The 21,462-nt window shown below is 41.4% G+C and overlaps 1 protein-coding gene and 1 long non-coding RNA gene across 3 annotated transcripts in view; one reads left to right on the top strand and one right to left on the bottom strand.

Annotated features, from left to right (window-relative positions):
- The window catches only part of lg9h8orf34 (linkage group 9 C8orf34 homolog), a 76,485-nt gene that overhangs the window by 2,244 nt on the left and 52,779 nt on the right, over positions 1–21,462 (bottom strand). For both annotated transcript variants that reach the window (XM_085468481.1, XM_085468480.1), the window contains 3 exons: positions 20,141–20,267; positions 11,713–12,203; positions 8,920–9,016 (listed from right to left, as the gene is read on the bottom strand). In XM_085468481.1, coding sequence (XP_085324607.1) covers positions 8,920–9,016; positions 11,713–12,203; positions 20,141–20,267 — 715 coding nt within the window. The remainder of the gene's footprint in view (positions 1–8,919; positions 9,017–11,712; positions 12,204–20,140; positions 20,268–21,462) is intronic.
- LOC146702000 (uncharacterized) lies at positions 11,965–20,941 on the top strand. The gene is made up of 3 exons (XR_014922262.1): positions 11,965–12,229; positions 12,734–12,808; positions 20,882–20,941. It is a non-coding gene; the product is annotated as an uncharacterized LOC146702000 (long non-coding RNA).

The following is a 21,462-nucleotide window of genomic DNA, read 5'->3' as shown; positions in this document are numbered from 1 at the left end:
GTGACTACTTCACAAATGGTGGCAGCAGTGGCTCCAGGCCAGTAGGTAGCAGCAATGCAGAAAGGGGCCAGACCAAAAAAGCACCAAGTGCCAATGGACTCTGCAAGTGAGGAGCCTCCAGTGCTCAATCAGCTAGAGGAAGCAGAGCAAGAGCAAGGTACTGAACTGCATAACCTTGCTGAACTTTCAAACCTCCTGCGTGGTTTTATGAGGCAACAAAGCGACAGAGAGGCCCAATGGGAACTGGAGAAGCAGCGGCAGGAAGATCGCTGGCGGAAAATTCAGCACCAGTTCACTCAGCTCCAGCAGGAAGTGCAATCAGAACGTCGAGAGCATCAGCTGTTGGTGGAAGGTGCAACAGCAGATTCAGAGACACGTTTGAGGCCTACTGCGGAGCATCCAGCAATGCCTCAGTTACAATCTAACGTCATGGAGGCCGCATCTCAGTCTGCCTCCTTAACAAGACCACCAGTTTGGAAAGGGCCTAAAATGCAGCCTTATAATGAGGACGAAGACATTGAGCATTACCTAACAACCTTTGAGAGGATCGCAAGCGGGTGCCAGTGGCCACACGAAGATTGGGCATTACATCTTGCTCCACTTCTCACTGGTAAGGCACGAGCTGCTTTTGTAGCCATGGACATTGATGAGATTATGGACTATGTAAAGGTGAAGAAAGCTGTTCTTGAAAAGTTTGAAATATGTGCAGAGACTTACAGACTCCGATTTCGCTCCACTACGTTGGGCGATGGCGAGACACCTAAAGAGTTAAGGACACGCTTGAAAGAACTGTATGATAAGTGGATAGTTCCAAGAGAAAAGTCCAAAGATGAAATAGGTGACGTCATTGTTTTAGAGCAGTTCCTGAGAGTTCTCAATCCTGAACTGCGCACGTGGATAAAGGAGCATAACCCAACCACGTCTAAGCAAGCAGCAGAGCTGGCTGACGCTTTTCTTGCAGCCCGTCGGCCACTAAAGAACTATGCAAGTCCCAAACAATTAGCCCCTGTAATAGCAGGTAGGACAGAGAGTGGTAACAGTCAAAAAACTAGGAATTTCAGGCAGGGCCCCCATAATTCCACTAGTAGTCGGGCTAGGGAAATCAAGCAACGTGGGCCTTTAGTGTGTCACTCCTGTGGTCAAACAGGTCACTTTAGGGCAGATTGTCCAAGTCAGACTGTCAGTAACACATATATGTGCTTTTCTTCAAGGGGTGTCGAAGATGAAGTTGAGTCTTCAGCGCCCTCTTCTCAGCATGAGCGCACCACATGCGTTTTTATTGAGGAAAAGCCATGTGTGGCTCTTCTGGATTCAGGAAGCAGCCGTACCTTGGTTAGGCAGGAATGTCTTCCTAGGGATGCTACATTTTGTGGCAAGGTAAAAGTTTGGTGTGTTCACGGTAATGATGTGGATTACCCAATTGCCAACATTAATATTCAGATTGACGGCAAGCTGTATTTACTTTCCGTGGGAGTTATGAGTAAACTGCCATATCAGGTTGTGTTGGGCCGTGATCTTCCCATTTTGCGAGATCTGATAGCCAGGGGAGAGGAAATCAACCCAAGTGTTACAGCTGAGTCTATGGTAGCAGTCACCAGGTCAAAATATAAGCATCACGCGGAAGAAGGTTTAGGTTGGGGTGAATTTCCTTTCGCTAACAGTGATGTTCCTGATTTTGAAGGATTAAGTCAGGGTCGCATAAGAAAGAGCAGAGCCCAGAGACGACAGGCTAAGCTGAGGGGGACAAAGTTCACTGAACCAGTTCCAGTGCCACAATGTGATGAATTACTAGTCGTACCTGATGAAATAGCTCAGCTTCAAAGGGAGGATCCATCTCTAGCTCCCCTGTTTTTAAAGAGTGTCACAAACGCAACAGAGGTCACTGAGAGAGGCAGAGAGCTATTTTTCCTAAAGGGCGAGCTATTATATCGCCGTAGTAGGGTTGGAGACCAGTTGGTTGTGCCTAAGAGTTTAAGATCCACAGTACTGCAGTTAGCTCACTCAGTCCCTTGGGCAGGACACCTGGGTCAAGCCAAAACCTTCTCTCGTATGTCAACTAGATTTTACTGGCCACAGCAGTTTACGGACACTGTGCAGTTTTGCAAGTCTTGTCCCGAGTGTCAGTTAACAGCACCCGGAAGGAAAGGTGACAGGGCTCCCCTGATCCCTATGCCAGTCATAGACACCCCGTTCTCTCGTGTTGCGATGGACATCATAGGCCCATTAGAGAGGAGCAGTGCAGGGCACAGGTATATTTTGGTAGTGTGTGACTACGCTACAAGATATCCAGAGGCTTTCCCCTTAAAAAAGGTTAAAGCTCGTCAGATTGCCAACTGCTTAATACAAATGTTCTCGAGGGTAGGCATCCCAAAAGAAATCATTACTGATCAAGGGTCCAACTTTACATCTAACTTCATGAGAGAAGTCTATAGATTGCTGGGGATCAAAGGTATTAAGACAACTCCCTACCACCCACAAACAGATGGCCTTGTTGAACGTTTCAACAAAACCCTTAAAGCTATGTTGAGGAAGTTTGTGAAAGATACAGGAGCGGATTGGGACCAGTGGCTTCCTTTCTTGCTCTTTGCCTACAGAGAGGTACCTCAAGCTTCCACAGGGTTTTCTCCTTTCCAGCTCTTGTATGGCCACGCTGTCCGGGGTCCCCTTGATGTGTTGAAAGAAGCTTGGGAGGCTCCAAATCCCAGAAAACAATGCAATGTTCTTTCATATGTACTGAAAATGAGAGATAAGCTTGAGGAGCTCCAAGAGCTGGCCAATACTCATCTGGTTGGTGTCCAACAACGTCAGAAGCAGAGTTATGACAAAGCAGCTCGTAGGAGGATTTTTCAAGAGGGACGAAAGGTTTTGCTGCTTCTTCCATCATCTGAGAACAGTCTCCTTGCCAAGTGGCAGGGACCATATGTGATCAGTAGGAAAGTGGGTCCAGTTACCTATGAACTGTACATGCCTGAGCGTCGCAAGAAGCATCAGATATTTCATGTCAATTTGTTGAAAGAATGGTGTGATCGGCCAGCATCTTCACTAGAGTGTTGGGCTCGTGCCGTGGTCGAAGAGGAGGAACCACGGGAGCTGTTCTTTCCTTCTCCAGCAGGTCAACAACTAGTTCCTGATGTGAGTCATCTTACTTCCAAACAACAGACAGAGGTGAAAGCAATTATGCCTGCTGATCTTTTTAGCACCAAACCAGGTTGCACCAATCTCATCCAACATGAGATACATCTCCACTGTCCCAATCAAAAACCTATTAGGGACACCACCTCACGGGTTCCTGCGAAGCTGATGCCAGCATTAAAACAAGATGTGGAAGACATGCTTGACATGGGGGTCATTGAGCCATCTAGAGGTGAGTGGTGTAGTCCAGTGGTTCTAGTGCTGACGAAAAATGACCCTAAACAGAGATTTTGTGTGGATTTCTCTAAACTCAATGCTGTTTCTGCTTTTGATGCTTATCCGATGCCAAGAGTAGAGGAACTGATTGAGCGTTTGGGGAACGCTAAGTATCTTACGACATTAGACCTTTGCAAGGGCTACTGGCAAGTACCTTTGACGGAGTCTTCGAAAGATTTGACAACTTTTAGAGTTCCCAGTGGACTTTATCGCTTCAGAACAATGCCTTTTGGTCTGCACGGTGCACCAGCCACATTTCAGAGGTTGGTGGACGAGGTTTTGAGAGGTGCAGATGGGTATGCTGCAGCATACATTGATGACATTGTGGTGTTTAGCGAGACCTGGGAGGATCATGTTCAGCATCTTTCTGATGTCTTTCAACGGATTAAGAGAGCCGGGCTTGTCATAAATGCACACAAATGTCACATTGCTAAGTCTGAGGTGGAGTACTTGGGTTACGTCATTGGGGGTGGGGTCATCCGCCCTCAGGTGTCAAAGATTGAAGCCCTGAGTGCCTACCCACCTCCTACGACCAAACGGAAAGTGAAATCGTTTTTGGGTCTGGCGGGGTGGTATCGCCGCTTCATTCCCAACTTCTCTGCTAGAGCAGCAGTCCTTAGTGACCTTACTCGCAAATCTAGCCCCACAAAGGTTAAATGGACTGCCGAGTGTGATGCAGCTTTTGTTGATCTTAAAAACTGTTTGTGTAGTGAACCTGTTTTGCAGTGCCCGGATTTTACCCGGCCATTCACTTTGCAGACGGACGCTTCCGGAGAAGGACTTGGAGCAGTGTTGCTGCAGGGTGAGGGTGAGGATAAACGACCAGTGGTGTATATAAGCCGTAAGCTCTTTCCTAGGGAAATGAAATATTCCACTATTGAGAAAGAGGCACTGGCAATAAAATGGGCTCTGGATACATTGAAGTACTATCTAATGGGTGATGAGTTTGTTTTGGAAACTGACCATCGTGCATTACAATGGATGAACAGAATGAAAGACTCTAATGCCAGAATCACTAGATGGTATCTGTCCCTACAGCCATTTCGCTTCAGGATCCAGTATAGACCAGGGCACAAGAATGTGGTGGCCGATTTTCTGTCCCGTTCCATGGAGGAGTGAGTGCCTTAAGGGGGGGGGGGGGAGTGTGACAAAGTGGAGAAGCAGTTGTAATTCTCTCCATTTGTCCCAGATGTGTTTACCTTTTTTTTTTTTTTTTTTTTGCACATTGTACACGTTATTCTGTTTCTATGTATTTGCTATGATTTGCTATTTGTCAAGTAACATTGCTTCACTCACTATCCCGGGTTTGTTTGTGTAAGCGTTTTGTTGCCGGCAAATCAAACATTCTGCAAATTAAGACAAATACTAAGTTATGCTTCTTTATACTTTATTATGTTACAGATTAAGTCATTTGTTCATACTTACTCTGTTTGTCTTTTCAGTCATCATGAGTGTCAGGTGTGGGGAAACGCCCGCTTGGCATTTCCTCATTTTAAAGTCCTGATCATGTCACACATGACATCATCAGGTCAAACCATGTGGAGGGGTTTCTTTTTCCAGAGAGATGCTTCCTTTTGTTTGTGTTAATGTTTAAAGGGATTTGTTGAATGTTTTTCCTTTTGTTAATACTGCCATTTAGTTGTGTAAATGTGCATATTAGAAGTTTGTAGAGGTTTTGTGTTTTTAGATAACCTGAGTAGAGTTTTAGATCCCTCAGTTGAGTGAGTGGTACTGGCTGGGCAATTGGAGGGAAATTGATGGCCCTATTTAAAGCCAGTCTCTACCAGATGCAGGAGAGAGGAGAGGTGAGCTGTGTCACCAGAGCCATGTTATGTTGAGTTTTGTTAAATGAATTGATTTGGGGAAAGTTTTGTTAAGTTATACATTAAATTAAGTTCACTGCAAATAAATTGCTCACCTTGGAAACCCAAAATGTCTGCATAGTCTGCTTCCCTACCACCTTCCTTGACGTTCGAGTGTGACTACTTCACAGTGCTGAGCTCATTTAGCACCATTTACTGCACTACACTACACACACATGTAGACTCAGTTTCACAGGCTTGGGTTAAGTAAGTCTAGCCTTGGACTAAAAACCTTTTTCAGCAGAGATCCTCTCTGATTTTTATTCTTTTAGTCTAGGACTAACCACTCGGATAGATTTCTAAAGTAATCTCTATTCAAAATTACTATATTCTATATTATATTACTATAGTAATCTATATTCAAAATTATACACATGCAAGAAAATCAGAATTTTACTGGTATTGCACAAATTTATATATTGTCAAAGTGCAAGCTGCAACTAAGTTCATGGCCTGACACTACCCTATAACAAAACGTAAGAAAAATATCCATGCTTTTTTCCACCTGTCTAGCTTTATTTCGTTTTCCAATACTTCTCCTGGCTTCTCTGCAAATTTTATGACTTTTCAGTTTTTTTTATGATCATGCAAACTCTCGTAGTCTAAAACTTTAACTATAGCTTTACACTAAACCTGTCAAACTCTAGCCGACAGCTATTTTTGCTTAGTACAAAGAATGAAAATAAGAGGTAAAACCCTTGCTTACTAATATTTTTCATGTGTCAGATTTTGCACACAAACAGCCAAAATGACAGGACCCAATTTAGCTTTAGCCGTGTTAGCAGACAGACTTTAACCTGAATCAGAATCAGAAAGGGTTTTGCCAAATGTTGAGCGGGTTTACAACATTAGGAAATTGCTGCGGTGCTTCAGTGCAAACATGCTGTCATAAATACTGTTATAAATTAAGCTTAAATGGACATGAAAATAAAAATGAGAATAAGAATTAAAAGTGCTAAGTAGATAGATATATACATGATATATACATGAGTGCAGGTGGTGATCAGTGCCAAACATGGAATGATGCAGTGAACACAGCGTAGGGAAGCCTTTCTGTGTGGAGTTTGCTTCAGTCTGTTAGCTCTGTTCTAAACTGGTGACTTGTCCAGGGTGCACCCTGCATGTAACAGCTGGGATTAGATTCTAGGCACTTTGTGATGCTGAACCCGATAGGCAGAAGAAAATGGATGGATTTTAACCCAAAGTAGCCAGCTGCAGTTTCAGATTTAAGAGCAGCAAGATAGAAAGCATAATGAGCTATACTAAGGAGATGCATGTTGTTTTATATATGTAAATGAAGATCACTGACTATGTCTCCATGTATGTAAACTATTTAGATCCAGTGACATGCACCCCATATTGAAAAACACATACAATGAGAGCACTTCAATTTGTTTTTATTTGAAAATGATTTGAAGCAATTCCTAAATAAGCAAACATTAGAAGTTTGCTTTGCCTCTTGCTTTGTTTATAGGCTGTGATTTAAAAAAAATCTTTTTTTCCCCAATTGCATATTTAGCTGTCAGTGCAGCTGCTGTTTAACAGTATTATTTCATAGGTCAAAAAATTCCCAGGAAAAAAAAATTGGATAAAGAGCGCAAAAGTGCTCTCTGAAAACAATTTTAATGCCTTGCACTGACTAATACAATCGCTCACATGCACATACGCAAATGCACACAAACCAGATTTCAGTGAACAGTCCCAGTGGGTCCTCTCTCACGCCAGAAAGTGCTTTGTCACGTCTTGTGGCTCTTTTTCTCTGTCAGTCTCCCTCTCCCCTGTCTGAGCCACGTCTAATTCAATATGCGGTTCATATCCTTTCTCAGCATTGCCATTACTACTGCCAAGACTTAGAGCAGACCCCCAGGGGCTATTAGGAAAATCCATCCATTTATTGTGCAAGATACACATTTGGCAAAACAACGGCCCTCTAGAGGAACTTGTCAGAAGAGTTATATTTCCATGTGACAACCATTCGCCTGCTTGATCTTTTGTTTGACTGGAATTCTTGTTTCATAGCATCAATGAAAGCGGTCTTTTTAAGTCCCACATGCACTTAATTTTCACTTTGTGTAGCTGATGATTCTTTGTTTGCTGAGAAAACAGGGCTTAGTTATTTTCAGAGCGTTGTCTTTTATCATTTAACTCATTCAGAAATTGGAAGCGTCTTATTTTTGGCTAAGCAGTCACAGGACCTCAGCGTGCCAGTGTTGGACTGCAGCGCTCTGTACATCCAGCACATTGGTCCACTTCAAGAAGCTTTGACAAATACAACAAAGGATAGCGTGAGATTTGGTTTGAGCACTTGATCAGGTTGTAATTGTGGAAACATGTTGGATGGCCCAAAAGGAAAAGATTTCATCGAATTTTGTCTGATTTTTAATGATCCAAGGAGAATTTATCATAATGCTTTAAATATACTGGGCATATTCATGTTTCCCCAGAGGATGAATCTCTCAGTTTGCATGGGATATTTCATGATTTACTCATTTATTTGTTCGTTTCATGCGCTGTTAGGAAATCTTCAGAGAGCATATTCATGCTCTCAGTGACATAAACCCTACTGATTTTGTCTTGACCGTGTCGCCTTATGTCAGTGCCTGTATTGGAATAAGTATCAGAATGTCTTACTGAGTGGCTTTATAGTATAGCCCAACTTAAAGGTCCCAAATCCATTTGCGGTTACTTCAGGAAGGGCATCAAATCAAAAATGCAGGGCTACCCGCTGTGGTGACCCCTTGGGAATAATTGCGCAGCCAAAAATAAAGTCTTCTACTGATAAGGCTGTTATAACATTTGAAGCATTTCAGTCCAGTCCATTTATATTTCTGATACAGCAGACCTGCAGGAATATGTAATGTTTACATGACTGATTTGTCATTTAATGCAGCTACAATAACTTAAAAGTCTCTCAGGACCTAAGACATTTATCCATATGTTAATCAGTCATAAGGCAGTATAAATCTGACAGTTTCTTAGCGGATCACAGTGAATTGAAAAGTACTTAGTTTCACTCCGGCGAGCATGTGATTATCAGACCATACCACCACATGCACTCATTTGATTTATGGACCAGAACTTTCAAGGAGGTCTGATTTAATTCTGCCATGTTCAAAGCCAGAGTAACACACTGCACCGCATCCAAGCCAGGCCATTACTTTGACTCGATTTATGACTTTTTAAGCAAAAAAAACAAAAAAAACCCCTACACATCTATGTGTTGGATTTTGATAAAGATATATTTCCTACAGGTGCCAGGAAAGGAAATTGTACATGACAACATCCCACCCTTTCAGAACCTCTCCAGGATTTCACCCAGTGATGAAATATGGAAATTAGCATGAGTCAGCCGTTTTGCTCCGTTGCAGAATTTTACAAGGAATATGTTTCTATTGCCAGTTTAATCCAACAGTTAATCATTGTGGTAAAGTGACTGTGCAGTGATGAAATGAACGTCACGTCTCACAAAGAAAAAAGAAAAAAAAAAGTCAGTGGAAAGGTAAAAACATTAGAGGTCCAGATTTGTAAACGGTGCAAATGAAAGCTTCTAAAAAAACTCCCAGTAACTGAGATGCACTGTGGATGTTTGGTCTCGCCTGCATGAGGGGAAAAAAGAAAGAAGAAAGGTAGAGCAAGAAAAGTAACTCACTTTTATCCTGTTCTGGAGGGTCCAGGATGTCACTGTCTGTGTCACTAGGAATATGCCAAGGCTGTCTGATGGCCTGTAACTGCTGGTAAAACTCATCCTGAAATGGAAAAACAGATCATAATAGAAGAGAAATAATAGAGGATGGTAAAATATATACTCTGCAGATAGATGGACAGAACAAAAGAGAAATGGAAAAACAAGATTAGGAAAGACAATCTAGGCCAGCCTGTCCGTTTAGCAAATCTGAACTCTTAAACAAACTGAAAATGGAAACAAATCTTCAACCGGCTTATGGTTGTCATTGTATTAATGACTATGTATTCATAATTGTATTCAATACTGAACATTTGGAACCCTAACCCATCAAAAAGTGCAAAAGTCAAGAAATAAAAATGTACAAAACTAGTTGAATACCAAGAACTGTGTCAGTGCGTCCCAGGGCAGCTGTAGCTACAATGTAGCTTGCCATCACCAGTGTGTGAATGTGTGTGTGAATGTGTGTGTGAATGGGTGAATGACTGAATGTAGTGTGAAGCGCTTTGGGGTCCTTAGGGACTAGTAAAGCGCTATACAAATACAGGCCATTTACCATTTACCATAATGAGCACACATATACGGTGAAATATATACTTTATATCCAAGAAGCCACTGCTTATGTCTTCATATTTTGCTTCTAAGGAGCCAGACTTTCTCTCCAGTTTTAAAGAGCCATAGTTGTCGAGCATTCCTGAAGGTCTTTCAAAGTTTTCTTTGGAAATTGGCTGCTTTTTCACTTCCTTCAGTCCAGTCCTTGTACCAAACCATTTTCAGAGGAATGTTTACTCTTGGTTGTTAAGTCACTGACCTATATTAATAGGTCATTGAAGCCCCCTCAAGGGATGAATCAGTGTTGTACCCCTTAGAAGTAACAAAAACAGGGGGGGGGGGGGGGGGGGAAGAGACAGAAAAGACCTGACACAGGACCCAAAAACTGCTTCTGGCCCATCAGTTGATCCATCTACTGTTCACTAAAGTCTCCTCAGAAATGGTCTCAGTGGAAGAGCGGCTGTTAAGAACCATTCTTAAAGAGGGGAAACAATGGCTGGGGTACTCAAGTTACACAAGATCTGGACTGAAAATCAGTAGCAAGAGGTCTTGTGAGTTAAATTTCTCTAACTAGAAATATATGTTAAAAAAACAAAAACGATTTTCAATTTTTTTGTAGTTTATTGCACTTTTTTGCAATTTATGTAATTACTATGCACTTAATGCATACATATTATTAAAATTTGGGCTATAATGGTTGTATTTATGTATAGCAACTTGAAATGCTCCCAAAAATGGCACTACAGCATGTAAAAATATAATATAAGCTCTGGCGGACTTGGGTCTATGGTAGGTCTTAAAGGGTTCATGAATAAAATTTGGCATTTTTGGTTCAAATCATCATCTATATGTACGGAGGACTTTAGGAGAGAGGTACAACGGTGAACGTTTACATCCTATCTGTGAAACACATTGGAGGCTCTGCAGTGGTTGGTGACTGCGAGGGACCTTGGCAAAGTTGATCCAATTATGAAAACAGACAATTTTAAACACACCAGCAATGCAGTAAAAGCATACCTAGATGAAAAAACAAACAAAAAAACAAACAGTGAAACCCTAGCAGTCCTGGATTGGCCTCCCCAGAGCCAGAATTTAACATTATTAAAGCAGTGTTGCATCATCAGGGGCGATCGTGGCTCAAGAGTTGGGAGTTCGCCTAGTAATCGGAAGGTTGCCGGTTCGAGCCCCGGCAACCTTCCGATCTGGTTGGACAGTCTCGGTCTCGACAGTCTCGGTCGTTGTGTCCTTGGGCAAGACACTTCACCCGTTGCCTACAATGTAGCTTGCCATCACTAGTGTGTGAATGTGTGTGTGAATGGGTGGATGACTGGATGTGTAAAGCGCTTTGGGGTCCTTAGGGACTAGTAAAGCATACTACAGGATGGTAATGGTAAATACAGGCCATTTACCATCATTTTGACAAAAAAATAAAATAGAAAGATAGCAAACATCCAAAAAAGAGCTTTGAATGTCCTTCAAGAAGCCTAGAGAACTATTCCTGAATACCAATTAAAGAAAACACAAGAAAGCTAGCATTTATATCCGTTGTTTTCTCTTTTAAGAGGTTAAAGATTCTCTCACTCTGGAACCTGGCCTCACTTTAAGGCTTCAGTTCTTCTACCTGGGACCAGGTGGCCTTAATAAAAGCCGACTGGGTGCAGTAGTGTTTTGGATAATGTGACTAGGTGTCAACTGGCATAACTGTCAGATTACACAAAGGCATTGTAAAATTCCTGCCCCACCATTAATAAAACCTTCAAAAAAAGGCTCATATTTAACAGTCCTGCTGTTAAGTAGATCATGAAAGGAATATAAGAAAGAAATCCCAATGAAAGTTCCCCTTTTATGCCAGACTCATTTTTCCACAGTGAAGTGACATCCTACTGTACAGACCTCCACGACTTTCTGCTAAACCCCACACGAAGTGGTGTGTGCCCGCAAAGGATTTGCACGTGTAATATTTTGTGCTCCTGGTGATCTCGCTCATATTTCTTTCTGAGGAAAGGCTCTCAGCTTCAGTGCCCGGCTTTACTTTTTTGGCTTTCAGCACACAAGTTCACTCTCAAGATGCTAAAACCTTTTCAGACCATGACCCAATTTTTATGACAGTTTTATCCTTGCAATGTGAAATATAACATGTAGAACTACATGTCTCATTAAGTGCTTGCATGACTTGTAAAAAACAAAAGTTTCAGTGTGGGGTCTTACCTCAGACAGATAGGCCCGTAGGCTGGCACCAAGGGTATCTGTGCTGCTTAGCCCTGGAGGGGTGAGCAGCGGTCGGGTAAGTATTGGCTGACTTGTGGGTGTAACAGGGCGGCTCCGCGACCTCCTGAAGGTCACCTCTTTATAAGAGCCGGAGTTAAAGGTGGAGCGTGTCAGCAAACTATTTGGGGTTATGGGCCTGCTGGGTGTTCTGGGGGTTTGAGTCCTGCTCCCAGGGTTGCTAGGAGACTGAGTCCTACCCATGGTGAGGGTCGTGGTCTTGGGGCTAAGCAAGGGGAGGCCCACACCACAAGACTTCCCCGTAAGGCTACCAGCTGGAGACTGGGGCCTGGACACGAGGCTGGGGAGGGGAAGTGTGTCAGGTAGAGTTCTGTGGCGCACTGGGGTGTGGTATAGGCTGCTATGTGGATTATTGGAGCTTCGGGTGGTCATCTTTCCCACTTCTGCCAGCTTTGCCAGGTCCTTCTCAACCTCTGGAGAAAGAAAGGCAATAATCCAAGTCAGTATCCAAACGCTTAAGGAGTAAATTTCCTATTTAAATCCTATGGTATACACACACATTGAAATAAAATTGACTTTATTTAAAGCCACGAAAATGCCCATAATAATTTTTAAGATAACTCTCCCAAATAACTCTGGAAAAGGAACTTTTAACATACCAGCAGGCTTACTTTGAGTTTTATTCATCGACTGATTTGACTAATGATTCACAAACTTTACTGTGGGCGAGACTGCTTGGGTTAATCCCTTTTCTCGGCAATGATGACAATATTTATAGACCTTATAAACTGTGGTGAATCCAGCTTCCTCTGTCAGAAAATGTCCCAAGTTGATACAGTAAGTGCAGCATGGCTGTATTTCTTCCCTTCTTCCTGACAAAAACACATTAGGCTGCTGCTCTGGTAGTCTCGAAAACATTTTTGTTTATAAAAAAACGCGACGCTGCCAACTTCTGTGATCAACATCTGGGTCATTTTTTCCATGTTTTCTGCTTTCGTTCCAGATCTTGGCAATCGGGATTCAACAAACTGGGAGTTATCATTTAAGAGGCATGATTTAGAGGAATGACTCACTCGAGGTAGAGGGTACTTCTGGAAAACTGTATGTGTGACGTTAGATAAATAACAAGAGCAAGCAACAATTATTTCACAAACTCAAACTTCCATGTTTTTGAGCAAATTTCAGCTTTCCTGGGTTTTACAAACAACATTTGCAGAAAACATGAAACATGTGCTTCTATTCACTGACAAATATCCATTTAGTATGCAAACAGAAAATGCCTGTAATGCTATCCTAAATTTAGCTTTTGGACATTACTCCGGAAGATTCTGTTTGTTTAAAATCAGACAGTGCTGCACAAAATCCTTTGGGGATCAAATGCATATAATTATTTGACATGCCTGAGTGGATTGCTGTTTATGTGCTTAAGCAGCTCAGCGTGCATAGAAGTAAACATTCATTTGAGACACAATGCTGAACATATGCTGCTTGTTGTTGGTTTTATGTGTTCACTAACTTGTGTCCTGCGTGATGTTATGTGTGTGTGTCTGTGAACCGTTAAACTTTACAGACGTAATAATTTCTAAATTATAAGAGCAGCGGGTCCTCAGAGTTTTACTGCCTGAATGCCAACACACACTCGGAGGACACTTCATTAGGTACACATGTTCAGTTTCTTATACTGAAGCTGTCTCATCAGCCAATTGCATAGTAACAATTCAATGCATTGAGGCATGTAGAGATGGTAAAGACAAGCTGTTGGCATTCACACTGAGCATCAGCATTGGAAAGAAAGCTGATTTAAGTGGCTTTGAACCTGGTTTGGCTGTTGGTGCCAGATGTGCTGGTCTAAGTATTTCAGAAACTGAAACTCTCTCGAGTTTACATAGAGTGCCGTGAAAAAAAGAATATATTCAGTGAGCAGCAGTCTCAGTCTAATGTCAGAGGTCAAGAGAGAATGGCCAGACTATTAAAGCTCTTAGGAAGGCAACAGTAACTCAAATAACCCCACATTACAACCAACATATAAAATCTCTCTGAATACACATCAAATTTAGCCTTAAAGTAGTTGGGCTACAGCAGCAGAAGACCACCCATGTCAGCTAAGAGCATGAAACTGAGGCTATATTTCGCATGGACTAGAAATCTGACAAAAAAGATTCGAAAAAGTTTGCCTGGTCAGATGAATCTCAACACATTCTACACATTAGTAACAACTAATGGGCAGAAATTGGCAAATTTTATTAATGGGCCAAAACGCGAAAGCTGAAATGGATGAAGGAGGAAGTGAGACGGGGAGAGGAGAAGGTGGCAGCCTCAGAGGCTAATATTGAAAGACATCTGTGGAGTTGAGAGTAGCTTGGTCATGCTGAGGACGAAGCAATCAAATTACGGTAAACACTCAACCGTGCGTGCTGTTCAAGGCAGGTCTTGACATCAGCTTTTGGCAGTGGCAACACTGCTGTATGCACTGTAACCATGTGCTAACCTCCACAGCTGGATCTTGACCATAACACCAAAGGATAAATAAGTGAATACCTTTAGACTGCAGTGAAATAAATAATACAAACGTGCAAAGTAAAGTACAGGATATAATGATTTCCCGCTTTAAGTCCTTAATCACCCACACACTATGTCCACCCACACTGATGGCTGATATTATTTTAAAAAGCTGTAAACAGGATGTATTCCGTAGTTCCCATAAAGCTTATATTTTCATCTTGAGGTATTTACCAGTATAATGATAAACACCACATGTCTTTGCTCTAAATACCCCCCCACCACCACACACACCGACACACACAGAAATGGACATTCGACTCCAGCTACCTAACAGTAAAGAGTAGCCTATGAAAGGCAGTTTTAATTTTAAACTGACTTTGTTAAACACAGGAATACTTTAACATATCTCAGTGACACTGATATAAAGAGACATGCCATCAAAATTCATATACTATGAACCTTGAGTTTGAACCCAAACGCAAGTAACAACAACAGGGAAAAGAGGGTAGAAAATGAGACAGAGGGGGACAGAAAGAAAACAAGAAGAAATAGAAACAGATCTATTAAAGTCTTTGATCCAAAAGCAGTTGCATGTGGTGAGCGAGTACAAGGCCCTAGCACGCTATACGACCATTCAGAACTCATGAAATCTTTATTGGATCCTTCCACTGAAAATAAACAAGTGCGCTAAAGACATGTCATTTGTCAGCAGGCTTACAAGTATACAATATACTGTTTGCTTGACGAAATTAAAACGCTACCCTTTAGTCCTTGGATTGATAACGTACAAATAATGTGAAAGAAATGCACATTCCTCACACGGTGTGAATGGAAGTAAAATTAAAAGTTGGCAACGCAGTCTTGGAAAAATTCTTGGGATTATTTACTTTTACTCTGACGAGATATCCCTGGCTCTAAATGGGGGAAATTTTCTTTTACAAAAGCCTTTGTCACTGATGAATTGAGCAGTTTGCGATGTTTTGTACAACGGATGAGGAGGTTATAGGTATTATATAAACACAGCTTTCAGACTCGGGCCCCTCCCTGGCCTCAAACAAGCGAGAGTGAGGGAGCAAATGTGGTCAAGCAAGCTAAGGACTGAAAGGCAAAGCGGTGAATCAGGAAGATGAGGGATTGTTTCCTGATTGTTTCAGGGTGGTTTTGTTCAAATAAAAACAGTCACACCTCTGCACCAGCTCAAGAGAAAGGGCCAAACGCCGATGGAGTGCATGTTTCATGACTGGAGGGCAATGAAACCACTGCCGCCAAAAAAATGCCCCAAACACAGCAAGTTCAGAAGAAAATACAGACAGAGGAAAGGGTGTCTGCATATAAATACACATCTGCACACTTCAAGGTAATAACTGAGCGGGATTATCTTTGCACGAATCGACAAAATTATGTATACTTATACACTTGAAGTGTGCTAATACATTAACTACTTAGGTATTACAGACATTTTTATACATAGACCCTCATTTTCAGAGGCCCAAAACTAAATTTAGGCAAATAAATGATCTGAACTTGATTTCGTGTTGAGCTTACATTTTTGAACTAGTTATTCGCACAAACTCTCAATATGGGGCCCAAAGAGATGTTGATGCAAGTAAAGGAGGTCAGTATTAGGCTGATAAACCTTAAATATTAAAACTTTAGAAGTGGACATATCAGCAATCAGGCTCAGCAATACTAAAATACCAGGTAGACCACAGAAGATGAAACGGCTAAAGACATATAGCCAAGTCAAAAACACTCTTGAGGAAGTAGGTGTATCATTTAAATTTCAAGTCTATAAGCAAGAGATGCTTTCATTAATGTAAATACAGAGGGTTTACAGTAAGGTGCAGACCACTGGTCACAATCAAGAACAGAAAAACATCGAAAAGAGCCTGGACAGTTTTAGGGGGAAAAAAATGCCTCCAAACTGAGATTAACTTGCACTACAATGATGGGAAGAGAAAAGCGTGGCAAAGGAGAGAAACAGCTCATGACCTGAAGCATACCACATCATCCGTCAAACATGGTGGAGCCAGTATTGTAGCATGGTCATGTATGGCTGCCAGCAGAACCGAGCCACTCGTGTTTATTGATGATGTGACTGCTGATAGAAGTAGCAGGATGAATTGTTAAGTGTATGGGGCTACGCTCTCTGCTGCGATTCAGCCAAATTCTGCAAAAGTCATTGAAGAGCGATTCACAGTGCAAATGGATAATGGCCTGAATCGTACTACAAAAGCAGCCCAAGAGTTTCTTAAGACAAGGAAATTGGATATTCTTCAACAGCCAAGTCACTGACCTGATCTCAACCCAACAGAGCATAGCTTTTCAGCTATTAAATACAAAACTGGGGGCAGAGGGACCCACAAGCAAGCAGCAACCATAACGCAACTGTAAACCGTAAAAATGATGCTAGTTTGTCCAATTGCCTTTGAACTTCTTAAAATGGGTGACTGTGTAATTTCTAAATGATTAATCCAATGCTTTTGTTAAATCTGTTGAATTAGAGTAAAACGGAAAGTCTGCAATTCAATCATATATTGATTGTTTGAATTAAAATACCCCGTGGTGGTGTACAGACGCAACATTACAAACAAAAACTGTCCAAAACTGTCCAAAAACCTCTGTCTCTGCAATATTTCCAAAATGTACTCTTGCGCAACTGTGTGAAAAAAAAAAAAAAGAGTCCCAGATTTTAAGCCCTATGGGAATGTCCCCAAGAGGGTTATGGACCCCCAATCAATCCTCTACCTAATCACACGAGCCAAGGTGTGACAACGGGTGTGCGTCACAATCAGTCACTGTGAAACCTGGCCCCACCCTATGTAATTTACTGAGGTCAAATGGCCCAGGATGTGAGTGGGCGTTAAGGCTTCTGGGAAGGGATCTCAAAACTGGATTATAGATGGGAGACAGTTGGTGTTGTAAGCCGTCGTCCTCTGTTCAAAGATGGTTGTTCACAATCGACATCATTACTTCTTTTCTGTGCAATATGTGAACACAGGCATCTTCGAAATAGGGGGTCTATGACCCTCTTGGGGGACACCCCCATAGGGCTTAAAATCTTGGACTCTCCAAAAGTTGTCTTCAAGAAACTTAAAGAAGTCCAGACGCTTTTTTTTCCAAGCTACTTAGACTACGATGACCTGGCTGACTGAGAATCTCAGTGAGCACTAACTGGATACATACACTACTCAAATAAATTAAAGGAACACTTTTTAATAAGAGTATAGCATCAAGTCACTTAAACTTGTGGGATATTGATCTGGTCGGTCAAGTAGCAGAGGGGGTTAATAATCAGTTATGGCTTATTGGCCTCCCAGGAACATTTTTGGGCATGCATACAAGCATGTAGAGGCCATACAGGCTACTGACTACCGTTTTGAGTTGCTGAAATGAAATATTAGCAAAACAGACTTGCCTGCCACATCATATTTTCATTTTGTGTTTCTTTTGGTGTTTTTGAATCATTGAATTCAGCCCCTCTGCATGTTGATACTTTTCATTTCCATAAAATGATGTGGGATCCTTTCGTTCCTAACACATTACCCAGTGTACCCATATCAGTGTAGACATCCAGCATGATTTTTTTCCCCATTGAGATTTGATGTGCTTTCAATGTGTTCCTTTAACTTTTTGAGCAGTGTGCATAAGAAAATGTCACAAAATAAAAACACAAACTGGGGAAACAATAGTAGCTCAACAGTGAGGCTCTGGCTCATAATGTGGAAGAGATTTAACAGCTAATAAAGGCTTTAAAGACTTGGATTAGCTTGTTTAACAGCTTCTACAAAAGGCCTGCTGGGAATCATCAGGCTGACTAGTCAGTATAAAACTAGAAATCAATAACATCTGAAAATTTGGTACATTTTTAACACAAACTTTATCCTTTTTTTCTTTTTTGGGGTGTATTTACTGTCATTTACAGATGATCTTAGAAGGTCATTCCAGCTGTGACCACTGCTGTTTGACAGAAACAAATTCACTCAGTGTGACCAGCATGTGTTTAATATATCTGGTATGCAAAGAAATCTTTACACACTGTGACGCTGTTAAACAGACTGGGAGGACATGCATATACAAACAAGTGTGTGACACATGACGGTAAATGGCAAGTCTCTCCCTGGCTTCTATTCCACACTTTCATCTGATTCATACTTGATCTTCATGACAACAAAAGCAGTCTCTGAGTCACCCAGACGTCACATATATCAAAGCTCAGCCTTGGACTACATTAAGAATAATCATTTCCAAATTGCCACACAAATTCCATTTCGTCAGACAAATAACACTCCAACAGAGTCAGCCTTCGATCGGCTCATATTGACTCAGCAGCGGGAGTGAGAGTTATTAACTGAACCTGTCAAAACTGAAGCTCAATGGGATTCCTGGCATGTGGAAAACATTTTAATTAGTCTTTCTATTTACTCTCCATAAAGCCCAGGAAGAGCAGAGAGAGATAAGAATATACATATCTCACTATACTAAGCGCACAAAATGCTATATAATTCATTCCCGTGTTATAGATTCATTTGTTCCTGTGATTTAAATAATTCAAAGCCAAAAGATACATCTTGTCCTCACGTTTTGGTTGTGTGCGTGAGTTATATAAGTGTCCCAAAAGAGCAGAACACCCTGTGCAAATAGATTATAATTTCCCTGATCAATAGCTTATAAGAAAAATGTTTAAACCAAAACAGAGACTAAGATAAACAATTGAATTTTGCCAGAACAATCTCTCCCCTGAGCTGGATGAATACATCAGTCTTTTTTTTGCTGAAGGTAAGTTGAGTGCATACAGAGAGTCTGCACCGAGATGAAAAAATATTCAGTAACTTCAGTCCACATCCACATGTCTGGATGGTTTTACTACAGGGCTTTTAAGTAGGGGATTTGGGGGTTTTAATTTTACTGGAAGTAATTTTTCTCATTAGGACGAATGCTCATATTCTCCACTCTTACGCCATCATTGTGGACATGGATGCGGATATAGACAGCTGCAAATATCATGGGTGGATGCTATTAACTAACTGTTAAGCAGTGAACTGTTCACATATGCATTATATACATTTGAAAGAGATTGATCCAAAGTCAAGGTAATTTCTTTCCAAGAGTTATTGTGCATTTCTTTAAAGACAAAGTAAACAGATGCAGCGGTAACGGACGCCTTCACATGCTATTCTCAGATTCAGATTTCTCTTTGGATTTGTGGTTCATACGCAGTCGATGCCCTTGGTCCACAGTCACAGTGTGGATTTCATTAAAAAACTAACAAACTGCAATGAGCTTCATGTTCAGACCACCCTTGTGGAAAGTGCTCTTATATAAAGTAGTGTATAATCAGCCAATTATTATTGTTCTTGGTGACACTACCTCATGTAAGAGTGACCATCCCCGTGCACTCATTTCATCACTGGCCACTGAGAGAAGGTGAATTGTTTCATGAAACTGCATATGGAAAAGGGTCGCTGCTTGAATTTTAACACTTTGCATATAAGTTACCGATCTTTGACGTTTGTATTTTACTATTAAAGCAAGAGAATGAATTAATCAAAACATGCTAAAACCTTTATACGATGTAATAAAATGGCTCATTTTTTCTTTTTCTGGCTAATCCAGGGCTCCATAAGTCTTAGTTTTTAATTAACCAGGAAATTCCTTCCACCAAAAGCTGTGTATTCTTTTACTGGATAGCCCCCCCACCCCTCAAGTGCTATCTAAATCCCCTTCAGTTATATAAGACTCTATAGCTTTGTATGCCTGCATGTGTGCATGCTGGCACAGTGTTTTTGCTTTCAAAGAAAGAAGGCTTTTTGATCTGCCTCAGTCTCACAATTCATCATTATAGCTAATATCACATACAGACGCACACACACATAAAGCATGCAAACATACACATACAACTGCCTACCAGCAAGCTGCTTGCCCATGTTCTCCAGCTCTTTAGAAAAGAGGGAGTCGCCCAGTAGCAGGCCCGTCTGCCCGACAGAGCTCCCACCTCTCACAGCCTTCAGATCAGCCTCCCAGACAGCCTGACGCTAGTTAGCAAGGAAAACAGAAAGAGAGAAAAAGTCACATTAGAAGAAAGACCCTTCAATTAACTCTTTATATAATTTTCAGCGTTTGCTGGAAATATCTGAGCCATATCTGCTGGGGGAAAAAAAAGAGCCAATTATTATTTTACGAGCTCAAGAAAAACACAAGAAACCACAGCAAGTGTAGATGAAAGCATACATCATGGAGTGCACTGTGTTAACTGAGTGCAGGGTGCTAGACAGTCAGTAGTGGTTCAGAGCATTTTTGTGTAACTATCAGTAAATCTATAGGAGCGTGTATGCACACCAGTCTGCTGGCAGCGAGCCTGGCAGCAGCAAATCTTGCGCTGCCAGTTACGGAGCAATAAATCAGCCACTTTGAATAGTTTCCAGAGTTTTTTTTTAAATAGAGATGATCATATTCTAAAGCATATGAAATGAAAGAAATAAAAAGGCAGATTGGATCACTTATGTGTAGTTGCTGTGTTTGGCCTATTTTGCTCGTACCAATCATGGCCAAGTGTGTGATTTGGAAAGGGACCTGTTAGACAGTCTAAACTTTGCCAAGTTCTTTAATGGCAGCATGCTTAATCCTCCTATTTTTTTTCCTTTGATAGGACGCAAGTGGCCAGATGATCTGTTTCAGTGGACCGAGCGTACATGAGCTCCAAGCACAGGTGAACAATAAAACCTGTCAGCCGTAATTCCACCTCCTGTAAGTTTGGTTTACACTAGATAAGTTATGATACCTCTGATGCCAGCACTTACATCATTTGATGTGCTAAGCACTTAATGGGAGACAGAGCTGACTAGACAAAGTGCTGACACAGAGTGAGGTTTGGAGACATCTGGTGATATACATAGAGCGAGGCTTCCAGCAGTCTTTAAAGACAATCCTGGGATAATCCCTTCACAGCAAAACCCGAGCACACGGCTGCGCAATATCACTAAAACAGTGAAATAGTTCAAAATGAAAACATCTTGCTATAATTTTTATGATTTTTATTTTGAAGTGCGAGGTACTTGATCCTATGCACGACAGACTATGAACATAAAACACAAGCCACAAAGTCCAACTTTAATAGAACAAATGTCAGAACACCTGTGACCACTGGAACCAAACCGATTCCACATGAAATCCTAGTTGAGGATAATTGCTTGAACAAGGTTATAAAAGAACACCTGTGAACACACACTT

This window comes from Copadichromis virginalis, linkage group LG9 (assembly GCF_057382275.1).
Source record: "Copadichromis virginalis isolate Kocher_CV1m ecotype Utaka linkage group LG9, C_Virginalis_male_GT1.1, whole genome shotgun sequence".
Taxonomy (NCBI): Eukaryota; Metazoa; Chordata; class Actinopteri; order Cichliformes; family Cichlidae; genus Copadichromis; species Copadichromis virginalis.
The sequence above is the reverse complement of the archived record's forward strand: the minus strand, read 5'-3'. Positions and strand labels throughout refer to the sequence as shown.